The 24,906-nt window shown below is 36.8% G+C and overlaps 2 protein-coding genes across 5 annotated transcripts in view; one reads left to right on the top strand and one right to left on the bottom strand.

The window, feature by feature from the left end:
* Nucleotides 1–24,906, top strand: part of BBOX1 (gamma-butyrobetaine hydroxylase 1) — a 480,949-nt gene that overhangs the window by 9,916 nt on the left and 446,127 nt on the right. The gene's annotated exons all lie outside the window — the stretch shown is intronic.
* Nucleotides 1–24,906, bottom strand: part of SLC5A12 (solute carrier family 5 member 12) — a 51,802-nt gene that overhangs the window by 3,266 nt on the left and 23,630 nt on the right. The window contains exons 8-13 of the mRNA XM_032166384.2: nt 24,001–24,089; nt 19,347–19,459; nt 13,310–13,377; nt 9,328–9,414; nt 6,535–6,701; nt 4,288–4,391 (exon numbers count right to left, since the gene is read on the bottom strand). Coding sequence (XP_032022275.1) covers nt 4,288–4,391; nt 6,535–6,701; nt 9,328–9,414; nt 13,310–13,377; nt 19,347–19,459; nt 24,001–24,089 — 628 coding nt within the window. The remainder of the gene's footprint in view (nt 1–4,287; nt 4,392–6,534; nt 6,702–9,327; nt 9,415–13,309; nt 13,378–19,346; nt 19,460–24,000; nt 24,090–24,906) is intronic.

Below are 24,906 nucleotides of genomic sequence, written 5' to 3'. Positions count from 1 at the left end.
GATGAAAAAAAAAAAAATTGTAGATTGTTTGTTTTTTGCATGAGACAGAGTCTCACGCTATTGCCCAGGCTGGAATGCAGTGGTGTGATCTCGGCTCACTGCAACCTCCGCCTCCCGGGTTCAAGTGATTCTCCTGCCTCAGCCTCTGGAGTAGCTGGGACTACAGGCACGAACTACCATGCCTGGCTAATTTTTTGCATTTTTTTTTTGTAGAGATGGGGTTTCACCATGTTGGCCCCGGCTGGTCACAAACTCCTGACCTCAGTTGATCTGCCCACCTCAGCCTCCCAAAGTGCTGTGATTATAGGCGTTAGCCACTGTGCCTGGCCAAAAATGTAAAGTTTTAAAAATCTAAATTGAGGTTTAAACAATCTATTCCCTGGCATTACCTCACCCTGTCAAAAGACACTTGACCACATAGAATTCTACTAGTGTTGATAATAATATTTATCAATTAGTCAGTGTATTCTACATACTGGGAACATTTTACATAGATTATCACTAATCCCTATAAATAGGTAAGTATTGTTATTCTCATTTGATGGATGAGGAAATGGTGAACTTTTCTACGAGCTAATAAATGAAGTATACGTTTAGTTAAACATATGTGATCTCACACTCTGTAACGCTCCATTTGCCTTAATGTGTGCGTATGTGTGAGTGGCAGAGGAGGGGTTGTAAAACCTCAAACTTCTATCCAAGGGCATCTCTGAATCAGAATAATTTAATTTGGGACAAAGCCATTTCCAGGGTTTCAAACAGAGAGGAGTTTTGTCTCTAATGAACCACAAAAGTATCAAACCCTCCAACAAATGATGTAGATCTATTGTCTCTTAAGAGCAGGTCCTGAGATTTGCTAAGAAGGACAGGACTCTTTGCTTCATATGGATCTAGATTCTGTTTTCTTCTAGAAAAAGATAATATTGCCTTTGAGAGATAGTAGATGGTAAAGCAAAGTATAGGGCTATAATTGTCACAGGTAGGAAAGTTAAAAATGAAAATGAAACTCAGATTCTCAAACCAGAAGCTCTGTGTTTGCCTTCAATCATGGATTTATCATCTCTTTCATGAGCAGGACCTTGGGGATTGAGCATCAGTAGACTGTTGAGAAAATTGGTTGAAACCAAGTTCGTCCAGTGACTACAGGACTGTAGACATATTAGGTGAGAAAGGAGAAGGTCAAAAGGGATGAGATCATATCCTGTAGACAAGCGGGTTTATCCTACGGAAAAGAAAGTTCATGCTTATAGAGGAAATGTCACTAGATGTATAGTAACCTGGGGTGGTTTTGAGGAAAGTTCCCCTTCCTCTCAGCAGAAGCAACTCTATGCCAAGGTACTGACTCCATGAGCAGAATGCAACCTAGAATCCATTCCCCACATGGTCCCTGTACTGGGCACAAGCCCCAAAACTCTCAGCAGAAGACCTGAGTATAAGATATAGGCTTAAGTTGGAAGTTAGGAAAGTCAGATTAGGAGTGGAAAGGGCATAAAATTTCAGAAACCTAGGAATAAAGAGACGGTCTATAAACTTGCAACAGAAAGAATGGCATGATGTGTGTATCTGTGTGCGTGTGTGTGTGTATGTATCTCTGTGTGTGTGTGACAAAGAGGAGAGAGAGACTGAAATAAGGTAGATTACATACAAGAATCAGAAATTAGAATGGTATCAGATTTCACCACAGCAAACTGAAAGCTAGAATATTTTTGATCTATCTCTCATCATTATACAGAGCTGCACAATTCCTGACAATGTATAAACTTGTCCAGTAAATTTCTCTGATGAGATTAATTATCTAATACAAAGATTACTTTTTTTTGAGTTTTTATGTTAAGAGATAGATTGTAAATATTTTAGGCGTTGCTAACCAGAGGATCTTTGTTGCCACTACTCAACTCTGCCTTTGTAGAGTGAAATCAACCATAGTTAAAAGCAAATTAATGGGCAAGCTCTGTTTCTAGAAAACGAAAAAAAAAAAAAAAAAAAGAAAACAGGTAGTAGGCCAGATTTAACCTTAGTGTACAGAAACATAATCTAAAATATAAAATAATAGACTGATAACTAAAGACTTTATATCTGAGACATGCAGCTTTATGGTAAATGAGAAAAATATAGTAAGATTCAGATAAATATAAACTACTGTACACTGACAAACAGAGTAGCATCAATCTCTATATACTGTCCTCATAATGGGATGTTTTGGCCACTTGATACACCAACAATGGTATTTGTTCTTGATTTAGGAAATGATATTTTCATTTCACATATCTAAAATGGAAAAATGAAAAAATAACTTTCAGCCATCCAGCAGAATTTTATCAGTAATAATGAAGAATTTAAAGTGTATCTTAGGCCAAGATCTTTCAGCAGCTGATGCACAAAATGATTAATGATATAAACTTCCTGGAGTTGCTAATCAATACAGACATGATTCTATGTGTCAACATGTATGCGTAACATAAACAGCATATCTCCGAGGTGCCGTATTTTATCTGGAAGAAGTATAATTGAAGACATCACCCATTAAGACCAAACAAGACCAAGACAAAATATGACACAAGGAGAACAGGCCCACAAAAGGCCTCTGTCCTTCCTTACTGACCCTATTCTACATTTAAACATTGTAAGACTTTTTAAAAGATTCAGTGGGTGTTAGAGAAGATTTGTTAAAGCCTCTTAGTGAGCAGACCTGAGAGTATCATTCCAAATGAGACCTAAGGCCTCATTTGGAAGACAGGCACCAGGAGGCAAGAACATCTGATGGTCATGTTCAAAAATTTTTCCAAATGTTTGAAGGCATAATTAGACTTTGTTAGAGTGTTCGCTTTTGGCCTTAAGGGCATTTGACTAAGACCTGGTTCATTTGGAGAAAAAGAAAACATAGGAATTAATACCGGAAGAGTTATTCATGCTGAAAATGTGTAAGAATTTTCAATCAAATTTAATATAAGTGCTGCTGCATCAACATAAGAGCATGCTAATTCTGGTGCACACATGGAAAATGTAGACTGGCAAACCACTGGATTTCATGTGTACACATTTCCTGCTTTAGAAGGAAATGTTCAGGCAGCTGAAATCTTGGCTGTCTTCTTAGTGGTGACCGATCACTAAACTGAAATGTCTAGGTATATCCCACTAGCATCAAGGAAGGAGTCACAGATGTCAGGGTACTAAGGCAAAATCTAAACAAAATGAATAAACAATCTTTTGCCTGAAACCATTTACATAAAGACATTGAGAGAGTTGTTATTATGTAAAAGACTGAGGTTACAAGATTTATTGTCTATTCTTTATCATAGCCAAGATCTTCTTAAATTTCAGTGAAAGGCTAGTGACATCATGCACAGAACAATAGGGCATTGGAGCTTGCACATAACATTTCTAATACACAGTCACCAGAAATGTTGCCATTCAGGTTTTGTGTTGAGTCAGAACATTGGCCATTGTTCATTGGTATATAATAGTCATGGAAAAGTAGAATACCTTAAAATTTTTTTAGCTAAAATACATACTCCAAGGAGGTGGAGGGACAAGAGTACAGTGAACTTATGCCACCCCATTATCTCTCACACTCTCACCACTACCAGTCCCTCATGGGCTTTGAAACAAAAAGGACATTAATACATCAAAAGGGCAAGTATGTATGGTAGACACTTTGACTCCACGACCCTAGAGGAGCAGCCTCCAAAGGACAACATAGGCAAAAACAACAGTGTTTTGCTTTTCTAGTAAGTTAGCAAAGGCTGACTTCATGAGATAGTAAGATGGTGATGACAAAAACCTTGTCTCTTACTGAGATGAGGGGAAAAGAACCACTCTGAATATTTAACCTTATTTACTGATTGTTATATTACAGAGGGTTTTTCATACTCAGGCCTCTGGGGGGTATGTGTCAAAGCATCTTATTTTTTTATAATATATGGGAAATGTTTGAATATATGTTTTTTTGTTTGGTTGGGTTTTTTTGTTTTTTGAGACAGAGCCTTGCTCTGTCACCCAAGCTGGAGTGCAGTGGCGCCATCTCAGCTCACTGCAACCTCCACCTTCCGGGTTCAAGCAATTCTCCTGCCTCAGCCTCCCGTGAATATATGTTTTATATATTAATAATCAGATATATAATAATGAAGGGTGCCTTTGTATGTCAGCTTTGAGAGAGTAGACATCTCTGTGGGAAGAAGGGTTTTTGTGGGAAACTTGAATTCAAACCAATAAGACAGCCAGCCAGTCCACCAATGCATGCATGAGCCCATATCTTCTTTAGTCCCAAAGGGAGGAATTATAACCAACCTGTTATGAGGCTGATGATTACTCCAGCAGCAATGCATCCTAGGCAGCCCACTGCACTGTAGTAAAGGTAGGAGATTGAGTACCAGGTATCAGCTATTGCAGGTCTGTGGAGAACAGCACATGTCACCAATTCCGTGCATTCTAAAGACCCACAGTGATGTAGAGGACTGCTCAGGATTCATTTTAGGGCCTGGCATCTCAAAAGCCTAAATAATAACTTTTTGTCTTTTAAAAAATTATATTTAGAGAAGATGTGCTTTGTATTCCACCCAATCCAATTCATTCCTGAATTACAAATATAACAATGTTGATACTGAATCATAAGTATTACAATGAGGATTGTGTCTTTCGCTTCATTTGTATTATTTATTCTTCAGACATTTATTAAGCCCCGATTTAGTGCTAGTAATTGTGACAAGCATTAGTGATATAAAGATGAGACAGTCACAAAGCCTAGATATAGGAGCTAATAGACAGTCATAAAATGGGTTGGTTTTGCCTCAGTAGAAAAGGTGTAAAAGATTATGGCAGCCTTCAGAGTAGTATCAACTTCAGAGCAATGTGGGAGATGATACCTCAGCTCATTTTGAAAGAATAATTAGTAGTTAATCAAGCAAAGAGGGTAGTCAGGGCCAGGAATTAGCAGTCCAAGATGAGAATACAGTAAGTATAGGCAGGAGAGAAGAATCAACATGGTTTATGGGGAACCATAAATAGGTTGAAATTATTTGATACAAAATGTATGGAAAGAAAATGAAACTCAAAGGCAAATGGAAGCAAAATAATGGAGGGCCCATTTGGAACCTGAGTCAAAATGAATTTTATGGAGGAATGGGGGACACTAATATGGCTCTTGAAAGATAAATAGATTTTAGGAGAGTGGAAATGAACACTAAAATACATCCTGTAAAGGGAATAGCTTAAGGACGCAAACATAGGATAGACTGGGATAAGCAGTAGGTAGAGGAGAAGAAACAGAATTCAGAGTAGAAGGAAAACAATAGTTAATAATATTAAAGCCACAGGAAAGTTTTAAGTTTGGTAGATATTTAGCTCCAGGATAAAAAGGTTGTGTTTTATTCCATAAGCACATGAATCACTGAAGTCATCTCCATGTGGTAGTAATGAGTTCAGAAAGGTGCTTCAGAAAAAATAAATCTAGTGACGCTTGGATAGAATGGGTTGTATTAGAAAGGAAAAGAAGATAGAAAAATGGAGGGAATCAAAAATACAAATAAGATCATTTCACTTTTCTGGACTTTGTAATGACAAGACTAGCCTCAAGATTGACAAGGACAAAGGAGAGGAGAAGATATGCTGGACCAAGAGAGACTTTCATAAATGCAATTTGCCACATTATCTGGCCAGTTTGAGAAGCCTGGACTCAGAGGGAATGAGCCAGTGCAGGGAGGTATTGATGATAATCAGAAAAGGGCTACTAAAAATGAAGTAGTTTTGAGAATACACAAATAACACAAATCCTATATTTTCTAGACTTGCTCTTACATACAATTAGAATGTGAGAGTGAACATTTATTAAAGTCATGTGTAGTGCTACTTTATATATATATATATATATGTATATATATTCATATATATATATTTCCTCATTTTTCAGTCAAGGGCTCTGAGAATTCAAGAAGTTACAACTTACTAACTTGTCCAAAGATACAGAGGGAATAAATGGTAAAACCAAAATCCAAACCCAGGTATTTCAGATTTCAAAGTCCACAATCTTCTGTCTACACCATATTATCTGATGTATTTTGATATTTTTGATCACTTACCCCAGCCAGAAGTAGAAAGGGAAATCCTTTGTTAAACCCTGTGTTCATATTGTTTGGTTTAGAAGCCATAGGTTCATAGCAGTGCTCCTAACTCAGCTTGCCCATAAGCATTATCCTGATTGCTCACAAACTTCTTCTACTCAGTTTTATTCTTTGAGGACACCATGTTCCTCATACCCAGTCACCTGTCTTTCAACCCTCCACTATTTTTTCTGTTTTGTACTCATATCTCCCATTAACTCTTTCACCAAATTGGTTTTTGTATGTCTGAATACAGAGGAATGGACATCTGCAGAAAGCTGCAGCCCTGCGTGGCACTCTTCAGTGCTGGGTACTTCCCAGAGTGAGTCTCATAAGAGAAAAAGTTGTGTCTCATCATACTTATCTCTGAAGAGTGCACCTCCCTCTTACCAGGCGACCCACTCTCTGGGACTTAGCACCATCTTTAAAGTCAGCATACCTGCTGGATAGTACTGGAGACCCTGTTGCTGTCACATTTGATTTGATACATTGGTCTGTTGATAGAGGCAAAGGCCATGTCTTAGAGGCTGGTGCAGGGTAAATGAAGGCCCCAATGGCCACCCAAAACGACAAGGTGATTCCAGTAAGAAGACCTCCTAGTGCACCCTGGATGAAGAAGAAAAAAGTTAATGGGAAATTTGACAAAGCTGTCTATGGAAAGAATAATGAGATGAGGAGTTCTATGCCTTAGAGATTCTGGCTTTCCACCCCAAATCTTGGCCACATGTTTTGGAAACACTCTGCTCAAACTGCCTTCACCTCAACTCCCATAATGCAGTTTATTAAGGAGTGACTTGTTCTTTAAAGGAAGACACCAGATAATTTCATGGTGATCATTATATTTAGATTTCTAGCAATAATTATTTTTCTCCTTTGGGCTTCTTTCTCTTACTACTTAAAAAGCTGCTGAAACCTCAATTCTCATTAGAAGACTTTCAGAAGTTAAGGAAAACTTCAAATACTAGGTCATTTTATTTTATTTTATTTATTTTATTATTATACTTTAGGTTTTAGGGCACATGTGCACAATGTGCAGGTTTGTTACATATGTATCCATGTGCAGGTCATTTTTTGTTATTGACAGCTTTTATACAGAAATTATTACTCCTATCTCTCTTCCTAAGTAATCAGTAGAGTCCCCTGACTCCCTAGTTCTGGGTTTTTTTTAGTATGAATACTAGCAAGTGCATTTAATAGTCTTGTCATTTAAGGTTTCTATTTCTTGATAAATAGTGAAAAGTCAAAGAATCACTTTTCTTGTAGAGGAGGCAGAACAATCTAGCAGAGATTAGGACCACTAGAGAATGTAATCTGATGTTTCTGGTCACTGCTAGGAAGCTGAGCCTTCTGAGTCAGAGAAAAGAAACCTGTTGGCTTCTCTAGTTAATCAGAAAAAAATAGAAGAGACCTTGGTAAGAGTTCCAGAATACTTTCTCCATTATTGTTTGAAGAAAGTTAATCAGTGTGTGTGACTTGAATACTTGTGCCTTGGTCTAAACAAGTGGTCTGAAAATTTCTAATATAACAGTCAGACAATAAATGTTTTAGGTTTTGTAAGCCATGCAGTATCTGTCACAACAAATCAGTTCTTCTCTTACGGCATGTAAGCAACTGTAGACAATACCCAAACAGAAGAGCCTGGCTGTGTTTTAGTAAAATTTTATTTATGGTCACTGAAATTGGAATTTTATGTAATATTTTTGTGCCACAAAATATTATTTTTCTTTTGACTTTTTTCCCAGTCATTTAAAAAATGTCAAAACCATTTTTAGCTTGAAGCTATACCAAACACAGGAGGCCAGCTAGATTTGGCTTGAGGCATATCGTTTGCTCACCCCTGGCCTACCAGTAAGTGGCAAATGGATTTCAACTGGAGGGCTAACCCTGGTTGATCTATAATAGCTAGCTGGAGAGCCATGTTGAGACAGATTCTGAAGTTGTAGCCACATTCTATGGGAAGGAGAGCCATAATTGGTTAGTAGGATCAGCCATGGCCATTGATGAGGGGAGAGGTGACACAAATTTATAATATTTACTATACTTTAGTAAATATCTAGGCAAAGGCCACGTCTTAGAGGCTGGTGCAGGGTAAATGAGGGCCCCAATGGCTGCCCAAAATGACAAGGTGATTTCAGTAAGGGAAATCAAGGTGGTTTTCCTGACCAAATAGAAAAAAACTACAATGTACTAACATAGATAATAAATCAATGTTAACAGTGCACTAAAATCTTATGTAGTTAGCTCATATTTTTGTGGCTAGGATAGTCTTCCCTCACATTATCTCCCCCAAGACATAATTTCTTGTCAACCCCAATATCAGACAAGTGATTAAGACTGCTTGGGAAGTGCTGCAAAGACCCAAATGCTCACTACCCATCAATCTCTTTACCTAGCCCCACAAGATTTGTCTAGAAGAAAGGTCAATAAGGGTCAGGTAGCCACAGAGACCTAATCAAGTATACTATCTGACGCAGACTTTATGGAATATCCTATAGTATATACATAAATAAGTGTAAAGCCAAGCTTTCTGGAATCAAAAGACTTTCTCAAAATACAGGCATGTAAGTGTGCACATGGCAATAATTGAAAAATGGCAATTTTGTTAGACTGAGAAAATCCTGCTATTATAAATGTTTTAAAAATATTGTTATATTATTTTTCCAAATAATTATTCATTTTGATTTATACTCAATACATAGTTATCCAACCAACATTTACTTGAAGACATACTATTAGCTTGTCAGAGCAGCAAAATGAAGATCCAGCTGTCAGAACCCAAGTTCGTCCCTTCTCCCCTACATAAATTAGTTAATTAATTTAATAAAGTTAGTTATAAATCTAGGAAATTATACACAGAAAACAAGGAGATTTACATTTGTAAATACGAATTTTCAAAATTGTGTTTCAACAAAACTATTCTTGAATTCAGTATCTATTTTACCGTTGATGTTGTGGGCCTTTAATTTAGAGAAGACTTAATTTAACCTTAAAGAGTCAGCTTTGATGTCAGGATATGTGGCAGTTCATAACTACCTCTGTTCTTCTTTCGTTTCTGTTCCCAGAAAGATGTCACTGAAGTCAGAGATAGGTAGACTCAAGCTCTGTTTAATTCTACTGTGGATTCTTTTCCTGGCTAAGACAGATAGCTTTTCTAAACAGGGGTAAGAGGAAAAAGAAAATGGCTGGGCCCAGTTTTGACTGGGAATTGTGAAGAGGGTTGTGGGATCCTTACCTTCCAGTTCACAAAAGGGAACACGATTCCTAGGGAGAATAAGCCCAGCATCGGTCCTCCACACATGCCGTGAATGCTGAGGGAAGCCTGTGGAACAAAGGCAGACCAGATGAACCCCCTACTCAAGGGCATCTGTGACTTCCTGGCATCATACTTCTCTTGGACATGGGATAAAATTGGGTCCTAGTCCTGACTGTGCCATTTATTAATTATGTGCTTTCTATAAGTCATTTCTCAATTCTGGGCTGAATGATAAGCACTGTATTTATGTGTATGTGCCTGTGTGTGTGTTTGTATAGTAGAAAGGCAGGTAACCTGAATTTAGTTTGAAGTTCAAGCTGAAACTCATTGAACTTCAGTCTTCTTTCTCTATAAGAAATATAAGGTCATAGAACCAAGGGGACTTCAAATCACCTCTAGCTGTAATGCAAGTTCTTTTTTCCAGAAAGATGGGTTGCAATGCATGATTGTTTTTTCCAGATTAATTTCAAAGAAGTCAATGCCTCAGATATATTCTTGACAAAATGGAGGCAGATGAGGGTAAAGCCTTCCTTCTTACCCAGCATCAATACTTAAGTTAATATTCTTGGCATTTCCTCTGCTGACAATAGCATTAATTCACAGTTTCTAGGGTTGCTGAATTTGAAAGCTAATTTACTAGTGATTACGTAGGAGAGTCAATAAGTTAGTAAAGGTAATTTTATCTTCCCTGTGGGAAAAATATTTGACGATCTCTTACAAAAGTCACTAGCCATCATGCCTCAGAACAAAAAGGCCTTCACGTTAAAAAAAAAAAAAAAAAAAAAAGGCAGTGGGGGAGGAATTCAAGAGTTCCTGGATTTAAAACTATGTATATTTCTGTAGTGTACAAAAACAAACTAATTTTAATTTTTACCTTGCTTTTGTTAATATTAAGCATGTTTAATTAGAGGAAGACTTATAGCTCATGTAATTCAGCCTCCTCCCCAATGCCCAAATCCCTTCTAAGCCATTCCTGCAAGTACAGGACAATAGCTTTGTGCATTGGGGTTAGGATTGCCTTTGGGGCTTGGGCAGGATATTTTACCTTGCTATGCCTTAGCTTCCTCACATGTCACGTGGGTATGCTAATACTTGCTTCCCATGTGGGGGACATGGGGTTTGGTGAGTAGTTCAATGTGGAATCCAAGAAAAAGCACAGAATAATGAGTGAAGACTATGGAGCACATAAGGGCACCAAAATGTTGACTACCACTATTACTATCTTTTTATTACTGCTCTAACCTGCTCTATTAGTGAGTTCTGATCCCTGAGGCATGCCATTTGTTTGCTGAACTGTTGTGATATCTAGGAAGTTTTTTCTCAAGTTGAAATTAAAATGCGCCTAAAAGTCATTAACAGCTCTTAGCAGAATTAGCTGATAATCATTAGGACAGCAGCATATTGGATAGAATGACCTTTCTCAAAGGGAGCTGGGCAAATCACTAACTGATCTTCCCTGCTGCTATTTGACCCCAGCACCTCCTGCCCCTCTATTCTCCACCCCATTGTGGTTCTGTGGTCACATGTTTCAAGTGAAACAGGTTTATTTTTCGGAGACTTCAATATGCCCCTGTATCATGTGGATTTTGGGGAGTGGAATGTAGTGTGCAGTGTGCTCCAAAGTCTTTTGACTGTGGAAATTTTCTTTCTTGGAGCATGTCACAGGATGAGGCTTTCCACAACATATTTTCTAAAGTCTTTAACTAAAACATTGAAAAGGTCTTTGTTTAAGGGACTTAAGCTGCCCCCACTGTCAGCCTCAGCACTGCCCATAAACACATACCATTACAGGGTGGTTTCAGAAACATGAAATTAAATTAAACCAGGCTCTATATCTCATCCCAATAGTACCTGGGTTCTTATCTTCTTCCCATATGTAAATTCTGAATATGAATGTTGTGCCATTAAATTCAATTTAGCAAGGGTGTTTGGGAAATTAAATAAGGGAATTACAGTTGCCTTTTTTTGCCTGTCAAAGTCAGATGTGTTCAGAGAAATGAGTGGACCACCTTAGAGACAAATACCTCTCCTAGGAAAGGAGAGGTCAGGGTTTTCATTTCTTGCCTATCAACATCTCTTAAACTGCATGGCACACATCTTAATCAATCAAGAAGGTGGGCCCAGGATACTCATCTGAACTAAGGCAGGCAGATGAGGGCATCACTCACAACTTCTCCTCACTACAAGAATTGTTTTCCACCAGTCTTTGGAGGAGTCCTTGCCTATCTGGAGCCCCTCAAACTTCAATTGCAGGGGAGCTCACGATGTAAATATCTCTGGAAGAAAACAATTTAGTGACTCAAATCATCACCAGTTGGACATGATGATACTTTCTGAAGAGTAAATACTGATTGTGGGGCACAAGACATCAGAAGCAACTTAGAAATATAGGTTCCATGAATAGGAAAATAAACCTAAAATAAGTGCCTGAGATCACTAAAGACAAACCTCACCATCTTGCCACTTCTGCTGTGTAGATGGGTATATATCAGAGTGCTTCAAACATTATGAAGGGATTACAAAGCATCTGTGATGAAACAGTATGTTAATGACCTATTAGAAAGGATGCCATGTCCCACAAGTTCTTTTGTGTAGACAGGTGAATTATTCCATCACTTAGCTCTCCCAGATTTGTTCTCTGAATCTTAAAATGGAAATAATGGAACGTATCTAAGTAGTCATTGGAGGGATCAAGTAAGTTACACTGTTCTGGGAACTGGAAGGCCTTCTATAAACATTAATGATTACTATTCACTTACTGTGACTCATATCTTCATTTGAAAAACATTTATTGAAAACTTATGCCATGATAAGAAACTCTAAATGATGTTCAGATTGCAAAAGGCCAGGCGTGGTGGCTCACATCCGTAATCCCAGCACTCTGGGAGGCTGAGGCTGGTGGATCTCTTGAGGTCAGAAGTTCAAGACCAGTCTGGCAAATATGGTGAAACTCCATCTCTACTAAAAACTACAAAAATTAACTGGGCACCTGTAATCCCAGCTATTGGGGAGGCTGAGGCAGGAGAATTGCTTGAACCTGGGAGGCAGAGGTTGCAGTGAACCAAAATCGCACTACTGTAATCCAGCCTGGGTGACAGACTGAGACACTGTCTCAAAAAAAAAAAAAAAACAAACAAAAAAAAACAACCCACAAAGACACAAGGGGACTGAGAGAATTGGACTAGAATCGGAATATGTGCTTATCTGATGCTGCTTTGTGAGTTGGGTAACATGAGGAATGGGGATGGGTGGCTCAGGAGACTTGAGTCATAAACCTAGTTTTTCCACTAACTGTGAGAACTTGAACGGGTTATTTGCACTTTTTTTCCTGTAATCACCTGCAAAATGAAGATGTTGAAACAGATTATCCATGATGTTCCTTTTAGCACTGATATTTTATGGAATTGGGAGTTGTGAGTTCAGCTTGGATGATAGGTGGAGGTGAGTAGATATCCCAGTTCTACCACTCTTTAACTATGTAACTTTGAAACAATTACTTCTTAGTTCCTTCATCTGGAAAATTAGTGCATTAATTATACTACCTTTAAGAGAAATGATGAAGATTAAATGAAATAATACATCTAGGACCCTGCCCAGAACATAGTAAGTGTTACATAAATGTTAATTATTATTGGTTTTACTATTTTTATCACTACTTTTATATCAGGATAATAAATTCTCAGATCTGAATTTTTAAGAGTTTCTAATTTTATCTCACTATCCCATTACTAGTTTTAATCGTTTCTCCTTCTGAAAGTGATTTCTCTTGCTGAAAAGATAAGTTCTTCTTTTTTTGTGCTGACTAGAGAATTGATTTTACATGTATTTTACATTTATTTTTAATTTGGAGCTGGTATCATTAAACATCAGCCTTTGGATCTTGGAGGAAGAGGCAAGACATTAGAAGAGAGTGGGGGGAAGTTTCAGCGAAACCAAATGTGTCTTTTCCTTCTTTCGTTACCTGCACAACACCTCCCATGACAGATGCAGCTACAGCCATAGAGGTACACATCACGCCAAATAAGAGACCTGAAAGAAAGAAAAATTACAATCATAATTTCCTGAGGGGTTCCTGACTTCAAGGGATGCCTTGAGCCCCCACTCAGAACTGTCTCTGATCCAAGCCCTTTGCAAAGGGATCTCAGCGAGGACCATCCTCCCCATTCAGCCATCATCAACCCCAAGAGAGGCATTTAGGAAGTCTCTTTACCAAGGAAAAGTTTCAATGACCTGCTTCCTCATCAGGCGGAATAAACTGCTATCCAGCCTCAAAGGTTATCCTTCTAAGCTTCTAGAAGAAATCTGTTACGTGGAAACAACATGAAAATGTAGGAGAGGTCCAGACTAATCTAGACAAAATTAGTGGAAATTAATTCCTGGGCAACCACCCTCCAGCAAGGAGCTGAAAAAGAAGCTACTAATTCCAGGTCTCCAGTAGTTTTTCATCTTAACAATGGTTAAATAATGTCTACACATTCTACCTAACAGGTTTCGCACATCTGGAAAGTTTTTCAGATTTTTCCCTTTGGTGTTTTTTTTTTTTTTTATATTATCCTTATGGTCCTTAGTTACATTACATAATGATTTATTTGTTTCCATATCACCAAAAGGACTTCAGAGTATGGTGCTCTTCTGGTATCATGAAAGCTCATTAAATGAATCAGCATATATATTTTAGTCATCTTTTAAAAATAATATCTTCTTCTAAACCATCTTTTAAAAAGCCATTGTTTTTATACATCTTTGTTGAAAAATAATCTCAAAAGTACACTGAATTCCAATAATAACACATAAACAAAACAATAGTGAGAAAGATAGGCAAAAAGTAGCAGATGGACAGAGATGGAGACACAGTGGCAGAAATGGAAAGAAAACTGTTGTGTTGATTCTTTTTGAGCATTCTCTGTCAGCTGTATATCCAACCCAGTTTCCAACATGACTATTAATTCAATCTTATTGAATACCGACCATAGATTAGACACTGCACCAGATGCCAGTGCCATAAAGTTGGAATGTTATTCCTGTCTCTAACAGCTTTCATTCTAGGAAGAAACTGCTTGCAAATTAATCCAACAAATATATGCGTATACCCAAGAACAGTGCCTGGTATGCAGCAAGTACTATGTATTTATCATTTTTATTATTTTATTTCAGACTCATTACATGATATTTCTTATGAGGAACCCACTCTTAAAATGAAATCAGGCTAGCAACCTTTGAGGCTATCTTTTCCAACTTCTCAATAAGACACACAAAAATAAGGAAACTTCAAGATTGATCAATAAGCACTTGCTAAAATTCCAAAAGTGTTCCAACTATCTATTATAGATAGGCTACTATTAGATAGATAGACTACTATTAAACTATTAGATAGATAGACTACAGAAAACAATGTCTGCCCTGACTTTGTATTGCTTCATGAAAAAGGAGCGCCCTATAAGCCTGAAGAACAGAACAAAGACATGTTTTTTCTCTCCTTCTGACTGCCCTCTTACTGGACCAATGGTTACCTATTCAAATGAGATTCTAGGCAGCCATCCCTCAATTCATAAGTTCTTTTTTTGTGCTGACTAGAGAATTGATTTAGTCCTCCCCGCAAAATCTTTATCCTTCCACCAGATTGCAACCAACAGCAACCTGCCAGGCAGGAAGTTTAGGAGAAATTTCTGAGAATTTCATAGACATCGGAATATCTCCCACAAACAAAGCAGTAGAGGGAGCGAATGCTCCACAGTTGCAGAAAATGCTATGGATTTTCCCAATGCAGCATAGCTCAGAGGATCAGACAACAAAACACAGGCATAGGTGAAACTTCTACCTCAATCCAGAGTATCCATGAATATCTGCGAGAAATCGGGAATTATACTGGCAGCAGTGCCCATCTACTTGCTATCAGCTCTAACTCAGAGAGTGGGCAGAATGAAGGCAATTCAACTACCCAGTTAGCAAACATGTGGTCAACATTCCTCTCTTCTTGTTCAAACACAAGTAAAAAAAGAAAGGAAATATAGAATACATGACAAAATGTTGCAAAAAATGGGAATGAATATATTAACCTAAAAACTAAAAAAAATAGTATTCTTTCTGCAATTAATTCACTTTAGGAACCAGAAAAAAGGACTTTAAAACTTTGGCAATCTTAATATGCTGCAAGGATATACAGACTCAATGAAGCCACGACATACAAGTCAAGAGAAAACAAATAAGATGAAAAGAACAGGAAGACAGGATGTAACACCAATAAGTTTAGATGAAGATGGATCCGAGTGTGATAAGGAAAAACTACAAGGAAATTAAAATGATGATAGTTGACTAAGCAATTTCATGCCTAGTTATTTATCAAAGAGAAATAGAAACACATACACAAAAAGACTTGTGCAAGAGTATTCATAGCAGTTTTAGTCATAATGACCTCAAACAAAAACAGCCCAGGCCCATCAATAGACACAGATGTTAAAAAAAGATCTGTGGTATATCCATATGTGGCATACTAAGAGCAATAAAAAAGAATAAACTATGAACACACACAAAACATCATGTATTCTCAAAATCTTTATGCCGTAAGAAGGACGTTACACACACACACACACACACAAAAGTGCAGGCTGGGTGCAGTGGCTCATGCCTGTAATCCCAGCACTTCGGGAGGCCAAGGCAGGCGGATCAGCTGAGGTCAGGAGTTTGAGACCAGTCTGGCCAACATGGTGAAACCCCGTCTCTACTAAAAAACTACAAAATTTAGCCAGGTATCGTGGCATGCGCCTGTGGTCTCAGCTACTCCGCAGGCTGAGGCAGGAGAATCGCTTGAACCCAGGAGGCAGAGATGGCAGTGAGCCGAGATACCACACCACTGCATTCCAGCCTGGGTAACAAGAGTGAAACTCTATCTCACAAAAAGAAAAAAAAAGTGCAATTGTGTGATCCCATTTATATAAAATTCTAGAAGAGGTAAAACTAATCTATGGTGGAAAAAAATTGGAACAGTAGTTGCCTCCGGAGGGTGAGTGGGAGAAAAGAATGACTAGAGAAGGCATAGGAGAACTTTCCAGGGTGAAGGTCATATATCTTGATAAGTGGTTGGGTTACACAGGTGTATGCATTCGTCAGTACTCAAGAAAGGTATATTTAATATTTGTCCATTTCATTATAGGTGAACTTTTTTTACATTTAAAAAAACTTGAAACAAATAGTGAATTATCATTAACAATGTGCATGTTACAATAATTTGGGGGAAGTGTGCAGAGGTCCACAATTTACTTTCAAATGTATCAAAAATATGATGGATTAATGGATGGATAGACAACTGGATGGATACATGAAAAAGCAAGTATAAGAAAATATTAATGGAAAATCTAGGCAATGTGTATATGAGAGATCACAATAAAGTTTTAAAACTTGGCCATATAATTTAATTATTATAATGTAAGGAACATAACACAATAGCATAATTAAAATCATTATTGTTAAGAGAGCAAAGGGGAGGAAGAGGAGTTGAAAGAGGAAGATGTGAGTATACTTAACACATAAAATACAAAATACAACACAATTAAATAGAAAAAAGTAAATGCTATTGCTAGGTGGAAGGCTTACAAAGATCTCAGTTATTCCCAAATACATTATCAGGTTTAATGCAATCCCATGGGATGGGGAGTGGTGGTGGTGGATTCAGATAGGTTCCAGGTAGTAAACCTTAAAGTTAATTTAAAAGAATAAATAGTAAAGAATAGCCGAAATTTTTTTGTAAAAATTATAATGGAAACATTTTTAATTTTTAAACTGGAAGAAAAATGAAAATTGTTCTATCAGACATTTAAATAAAATGCTACAAGGCTATAATATAAAACAAGATGGTTCAGTCTTGTAATTAAGGAAAATAAGTATACAATATGAAACATACTTATAGATGAAAAACCTTTATATTATATATTTTATTAATGAAAATATTTTTAAAACTGAGGAATATTTAAAAAATAATGCTGGGAAAGTGAACTATATAAGAGAAACAATTTAGTGGCCTGGCGCGGTGGCTCACACCTGTAATTCCAGCACTTTGGGAGGCCAAGGCCAGGGGATCACCTGAGGTCGGGACTTTGAGACCAGCCTGACCAACATGGAGAAACCCCATCTCTACTAAAAAAAAAAAAAAAAAAAATTAGCCAGGCATGGTGGCGCATGCCTGTAATCACAGCTACTCCAGAGGCTGAGGCAGGAACCCAGGAGGCGGAGGTTGCAATGAGCCAAGATTACGCCATTGTACTCCATCCTGGCCAACAACAAGAGTGAAACTCCATCTCAAAAAAAAAAAAAAAAAGACAAAACAATTTAGTTCTTTATCTTAAATTATAAATCAAATAAATAATTTAGATGTACTGAATATAAAATATAAAAGTACTTACAATCTAAAGGAAATATAAGTAAACATGTTTTTAATGTAAGAAATTTATAAGCATAAAGAAATGGTAAAATAATAAATGATATATTTGATCAAAAATAAAATTAAAATGTTCTGTACATGAAAATATGTTTAAAAACAATTAAGCTGGGAGACATTCTACAATAGACAGAGGACTTATTTCCTCTGTATATAAAGAGATTTTGCAAACAATAAAATTTCCAATGTCCAATCAACAAATATACAGAAAGCAAAAATAATTTTTTACAAAAATACACAAATCATTACTATCTGAAAAATAATGCTCTATATATCAAAAGATATAAATTAAAGCAAAAATCTGATGCCATTTTGTCCACTAACTTGGGCAATTTAAAAAAATACTAATATTATGCACACCAAAAAATATATCAACACTCACTGCTGCCACACATAACTATTGATTCAATCCTATTAGAACCAGATTTCATAATATGTACCAAGAAATATCAATGAATTTGTATTATTTAACCTGGTAATTTTCTTTTAGTAGTTTGTGTTAAGGAAAAACATTACAGATGCAGTCAAAGGTTTATGTACATGTTTTTTTTTTGTCACAGTATTAAAATAAAATGAAAAAAATTTTAAAAAGTAACAATAACATAAAATTAAGCAAATAAGCCATTTGATAGAATACTGTATAATCATTCAAATACTGTTTTTAAAAAATACATAATAACACGATGTGTTATTGTGTATGTCACAAGTATGTCAGGGAAAAACAACCAGGAACAAAATTAGATAGATATAATTTTATTTAACAGTGTACATACATTTTCCCAAATTACCTATATTTTCTATTAGTAAGTAAATACATAATTTGTTTACACTTTAAAAAGTAAACCTTGTGAAACTGCAATTATCTCTGATAAGTGATGAAGTGATTATAAACATAATATGCAATTGCATGATTAAGCAAGGAGCAATTATTCTTTGAGGGGGTTACTGGGAGTTTGGTAATAAGGAACAATTCTTCAGAAAAGAATTTCGCTTTTCTTTGTCCAAGTGACTGGCCATAGTGAACACAACATCTTCCCATGTAGAGAGACTAATATGACCATCACACAGTGTAATCAAGAGAGATTCATGTAGTTAGTCTGCAGGGGCATCCAATCTTTTGGCCTCTCTGGGCCACATTGAAAGAGGGAGTTGCCTTGGAGTACATATAAAATACACAAACACTAATGATAGCTGATAAGATTTTAAAAATTACAAAAAATTCCAGAATGTTTTAAGAAAATTTACGAATTTGTGTTGGGCTGCATTCAAAGCCATCCTGGGCCGCATGTGGCCCACAGGCTGTGGGTTGGATAAGCTTTGTCTAGAGTGTAGGGTAAGTATAGAAGAGTATCTGAAAATAAAGTCAGTTAAGGTAAACTAGCTAGTCATTCTTTCCTGATACTCTGCTGGATCTTTGGAAGTGTAAGAATCTATATGTGGGATTCTTCACATATCTCACTGTGCATTTGTGTTTATAAGTGTGTCCTGAATAGCACATGCAGGATTTTGACATCTACCACATGTACATTTCATGATACGGAATAGAAGGTCCACCAGCTGTACCTACATAAGCCTTTACTGATCCAGGTGCTCAGCTTGTCGGAGAGATGAGGAAAACAGCTCTTGACAAAATCCTCAAAGGTCACTGTTGCCAAGGCATTGATGCTGGCAGCCACGGTGCTATAAGGAAAGAAAAATGAGAACATGGTCTAAGCTATATAAGGCGGAGCTACCAGCCTGCCCTCTTGTCCAGGGCAGATAGATAAGGCAGGGCTCTAGAAAAAACAGATGCAGACATATCTCTATCTTCTGAGACTCCATGGGAACTTTATGGCCTCTTTACTCATCTTTCAAATCTTTTTCCATGCTATTGCTCTCAAAATTTTTCCATGAACTACAGTGAAGAAGCTAGGCTTTCATAATCTAACACCCACTAATTCCCCGTAACAAGAGGTTAAATGAACTAGCAGGCAACACCAGAGGAAATGTGTGTGTGTGTGTCTATGTGTGTGTTCAGGTTGGAGTGGAGGCAAAAAGTAGTGACTAACCAGGAATCAGTACAGCCTGCCACTCATTAATTATTCATTCATTTATTTATATATCCTTTTATTCATTCTGGGTATCAAGCATACAATGGTGAACCAGAAAGACATAGATCTTGCAATATAACTGGGACACAAACATTTAACAGCCAATTATTTACTTGCTTGTAGTTGTGAAGGAAAATAGCAAGATGCTGTAAGAACATACAGAGACCTAAACTGATATGTAGTTTGGAAACCTTTTCCTTAGGAAGTGACAGGCACTGGGAAAATCCATGCAAAGTGGGAAAAAGATGTTGTAGGATGAAGGAAAAATTACATATAGATGTCTCAACATAAAAAGGAGCTGTTACATTCAACAACCTAAAGCTACCAGAGTTGCTAGAATGATATTGTAAGTGGCAAGAGGTAAGACTGGGAAGTAGCCACAAATCGAAACTGCATAAAACCTCTGATATTCTGTCTCTCACTTTCCAATCAGAGCTCAATCTTATTGGACCTAAAACTTTCTTAGGTGACAGAGCACCTGAACGTTGGGGTTTTCTTTACAGAATAAAATGAGACCTTCTTCAATTCCTCATACAGACCCGGAATATTTTAGCTAGTGGAATAGATAACATATTCAATTCAAGTGATGCAAAATCACAACTATGAAAAAAAAATTCTGGAAAAGAAACAGGCCAGTGAACAAAAGATGTCTAGCAATTTGTAAGTTTTCCATTGATATTCATTAAAAATTATTCTGTTATCCTCCAGTGCTCACTTGAGAACAAGATATAGCTATGACTTCTCTAAGTGATATATATACCAGAAGTAAAAACTGTCCAAGACCCACATCTGAAAACTAAGTGCTTTGGGTGTACTATTCTTACTTTCCTAAGAATCAAAACATGATATGTGATCCCTGCCAGACTCCTCTTCTATCTGGAGCTCCATAAAAGTTAAATAAGGAGAGAAGGAGATTAAATAAAAGGACTTTTTATGCTCCCAAAATCTTTGTCTCAATATGCATCTTGTGAAAGTTTCCAACATCAAGGTTAATCTTTGAATCCTTTGGGTGGGAGGGAGCAGAAAGTTGAATTTTGCCCAGAAGGGTAAGGTTTGTAGAACCTCTGCAGTGTTGCTTTGGTAGTCAGATGTATCCATATGACAATTTTCAGATTCTAAGGCTACTACAAGATAGTGGAAATATTTTTTTCCCCTACCTCTCAACCAGTATCTCCCCTTTCTATCCCTACTCCGGTCTTTTCCTTTCTCTATTCCCACAGTCTCCTTGTGCTTGTGGCAGTAGTAATCTCCCTATACCGTATGTTTTCCAGTGTGTTTCTTCCTTGAAAATTTGGGACTTAGGATAAAGGAATCAACCATTCTTTTATGGGGGATATAATCTGTTAACAGCCATATTTCTCCAGTCTAGAGAGAGTGAGCCTCAGAGTAAGAGGGCAAAAAATAAAGCATGTAGAGAGGGACAAAAGAAAGGACAGAGTGTGACCCTTACTGGTGTTTGAGTCTCTGGTGCTCATTATCTCTGTCCTTAGTGTCCTTGAGATCCTAGTACCAACACCATAGGACAGTGTCACTGTGTGCTATTGATGCAACATTCTAAAAACAATATTAGTAAAAACAAGTCAACAATATACTAAATTAAAATCCTAAGGTAAAGTCATTATATAAATTCAAGGATATTGCTATTTTGGAAATCTGTTAACATATTAACATACTAAAAGTTTCAAAAGAGCAAAAATATGTAACCATTTCAAAGATGCTAAAATTTTACTAAAATATACCACTCAGATAAACATCTTTTCTAAAATTAGCATAAATACATGAATTTTATTCTTCTACTTTTAAAATAATTTATGTGAATATTCTCAAATATAAATAATACCTTTCAAACCAAAAGTCAGTATCTTATTAAATTGTAAAACCAAATAAATATTCCTTTTAGAGTACATAATAAAACATGACCTTAATTATTTATCATTGTTCTCAAAGCACAATTACATGAAAGAATAAACATAGAAGTGCATCTATTAAAAAGAAAGAAAAAAAGTCGAGTATTTGTAGATATTTGATTGCAATCAAACCCCAAAGAATCAACTAAAAATATTTTTTAAAAACCCCTAGATATCAGGAAAATTCTGTAAAATAAAATTAATTAAGGTATCAACCTAATAGATAAATTATATTTTAAAGTACAGTCATCAAAATTATTTGTGTTGGCATAGCTAAAGACCAGTAGATCAAAAGAATGTAAAAGATAATTAAGAAGAGGTATCAAATACATAGAAGAATATAGAATGTAATAAAAGTAATATTTCAAGTCAGCGGTAAAAAGATGGCATATTTATTAAAGACAAATGGGACAACTTGGTTACTAGTTTACAAAGAAAATAAAGCAGGAACTTCACTTAATTTCTTATATCATATGTATAGTCTAGATAATTTAATAACATTAATATTTAATAAAACCATAAGTATACTAGAATAGTGTCTGGTTGATTATTTACAATCATAGAATGGAGAAACCTTTCTGAGAATGATGTTAATCCTGAAATCATAATGTAAAACATTAATATAAATTAAAATCTTTATGTGGTCAAAAATGTCATTAATAAAGCAAATAGACAATGAACAAATGAGAAAAAAAGTCCTTAACCTAGGTCAATTGGCTATTCTTCTTACATAGAAAGAGGAAAGCTCAAATCTTCCTGACACGGAAGACCAAGTCTTCAATTTGTGTATCACTCACTCCCTTGGTTTCGAACCTTCTAATAACTTCCTATTTCACTTGAAATGCAAACTCTACCATTTCATGAAGGCTTGTGATCTGATTCTTGCTCACCTCTTCTAACTCATCCCCACCTGCTCTCCTTCCAGGGCCTTAGGTGCCAGTGTTTCCTCTGTTCCTCAAACACTCCATACAGTTTGTCTCCCCAGGGCTTTAGTATTTGCTTTTCCCCTTGCCTGTAAATGTTCCTGCTTGTGCTCTTCACATAGCTGGCTTTTTTGCATCTTTTAGATTTCAATACAAATATCATATATTCAGAAAGGAGTTCCTTAAAGACCCTATCAAAATTACAATCCTCAGACCTCACCTCTCACTAGGATACACGCTGTTATTTCCTTTATACTATTTGCTGTTTTCAGACACAATCTTGTTTATCTTTTTTACTCACATATTGGCCATCTTCCATGTCTATTAAAAAGCAAACTCTATATAAGTAAGGACAATGCTTATGTCAGTCTTGTTCTCTGCAGTATCCCTGATGTCACCAACTGTGTCTGGTATAATATAAGCCTTCTAAAATATTTGTCACAATAAATGTGTGAATGATTTTGTATTTAGAATAACGCCCTTATTTGGGGAATGGAAGTTATTAGCTGTCTGAGTGTGTTATTAAAGATGAGATCAATGGAATGCAAAGAATAGATGTGCAGAATATATAGCCATGCATTGCTTAATAGCAAGGCTGTGCTCTGAGAAAACGCACTGTTAGGTGATTTCATCATTGTGCAAACATCATGATGTGCTTACACAAACCTAGATGGCATTGTCTGCTATACACCTAGGATATATGGTATAGCCTATTGCTCCCAGGTTACAAACCTGGACAGAATGTTACTGTCCTGAATACAGTAGGCAATTGTAATACAATCACAAAGCGCTTGTGTACTTAACCATAGAAAAGGTATAATAAAAATATGGTATTAAAATATAGGGCTATCATCATATATGCAGTCCATCATTGACTGAAACGTCATGTGGCACATGACTATATATATTGCAGTCAAATGAATGAGAAGAGCCAGCAGAGTGAGCTGCTTTATGTAAAGGTGATACAAAAGTGTGGGGGCAATTAGCATCAGACAAGGTAGGATAATGAGCATGAAATTCTTGAGTAGGGACAGACCAGGGCTTCCATCCAGCCCCTGCAGTTTACTAACTCACCGTAGGTAATTTTTCTGTCTTGCTAAATCTGTTTCCTTATCTGTATACTGATGATGAGTAAAGTTCTAGGCTCATATGTTGTGTGCCAATTAATGAGCAAATACAAATAACACATTCAGAAGGTCAGTTTACACACAGTGAGTGCTTGCTAAATATTGTTGATCACTACACCATCATCCTTATCATCCTTTCCATCATCATCATCAGATTATTGTTGCTATACTAACCTCAGAGTTCCACTGAAGGCACAAGCCACAAAAAGTCCTGGCAGTCCTGGCATTGTGGCAAATATCTCCATGACAAAGTACGGCATCAGCTGAAGAGGAGGCAAAAAATAAAAAAATAAATAAAAAGAAAGAAAAGAAAAGAGAGAGAGAAAATAGGATTAGTGATGATCTCATCAGTGTTTGATATGTGGGAGTATAGCCTTTTAGCAAAAGGAGGTAGGAAGTTTATTTTCCTTGTTTTCAATATATGCCATTTTCTTTCCCGTTTATCCTGAATGTTAGCAACTAAGCCCTAAAATCAAGCCCCTAAAAGAAGTTTTCAGGGAATCTAGGTATGATGTACTACTTTACATTCAGGTTTGTGGTAGAGGAGCCCCTCTTTGACAGAGCAAGACAGTTAAATATATATAGAGAGGGAAGGCAAATGATTACTTCCCTTGAGCATATTCTCCATAAATGGAGTTTTCAAAACCATGTTTACTGTGGTATATCAGCACGATGTTTATGTTATGCTGAGAAGACATGAAAAGAGGCAGGCATTGTGGAAATAAGGGTCGTTTTCTTCAATCTGAGGTTCCCTAATCAACTGTGAAACCTGTAGGAAGAGTCCAAAGGCAGCAGCAACATCTAAAGCCATGGTTCAAGCCTGCATTCCACTCTTTCCAGCCTTGCTATGCTGCCAGACCTTGTCTTCAGGAATAAGGTGAGGTGCCCTCTTTTTTTTTTTTTTTTTTTTTTTGAGATGGAGTCTCACTCTTGTCACCCAGGCTGGAGTGCAGTGGCACGACAAGTGTTGCTTGGCTCACAGCAACCTCTGCCTCCTAGGTTCAAGCAATTCTCCTGCCTCAGCCTCTTGAGTAGCTGGGATTACAGGTGCCCGCCACCATGCCCAGCTAATTTTTGTAC

The sequence above is a fragment of the Hylobates moloch genome, unplaced genomic scaffold (genome assembly GCF_009828535.3).
Source record: "Hylobates moloch isolate HMO894 unplaced genomic scaffold, HMol_V3 SCAFFOLD_11, whole genome shotgun sequence".
Classification (NCBI taxonomy): Eukaryota; Metazoa; Chordata; class Mammalia; order Primates; family Hylobatidae; genus Hylobates; species Hylobates moloch.
The sequence above is the reverse complement of the archived record's forward strand: the minus strand, read 5'-3'. Positions and strand labels throughout refer to the sequence as shown.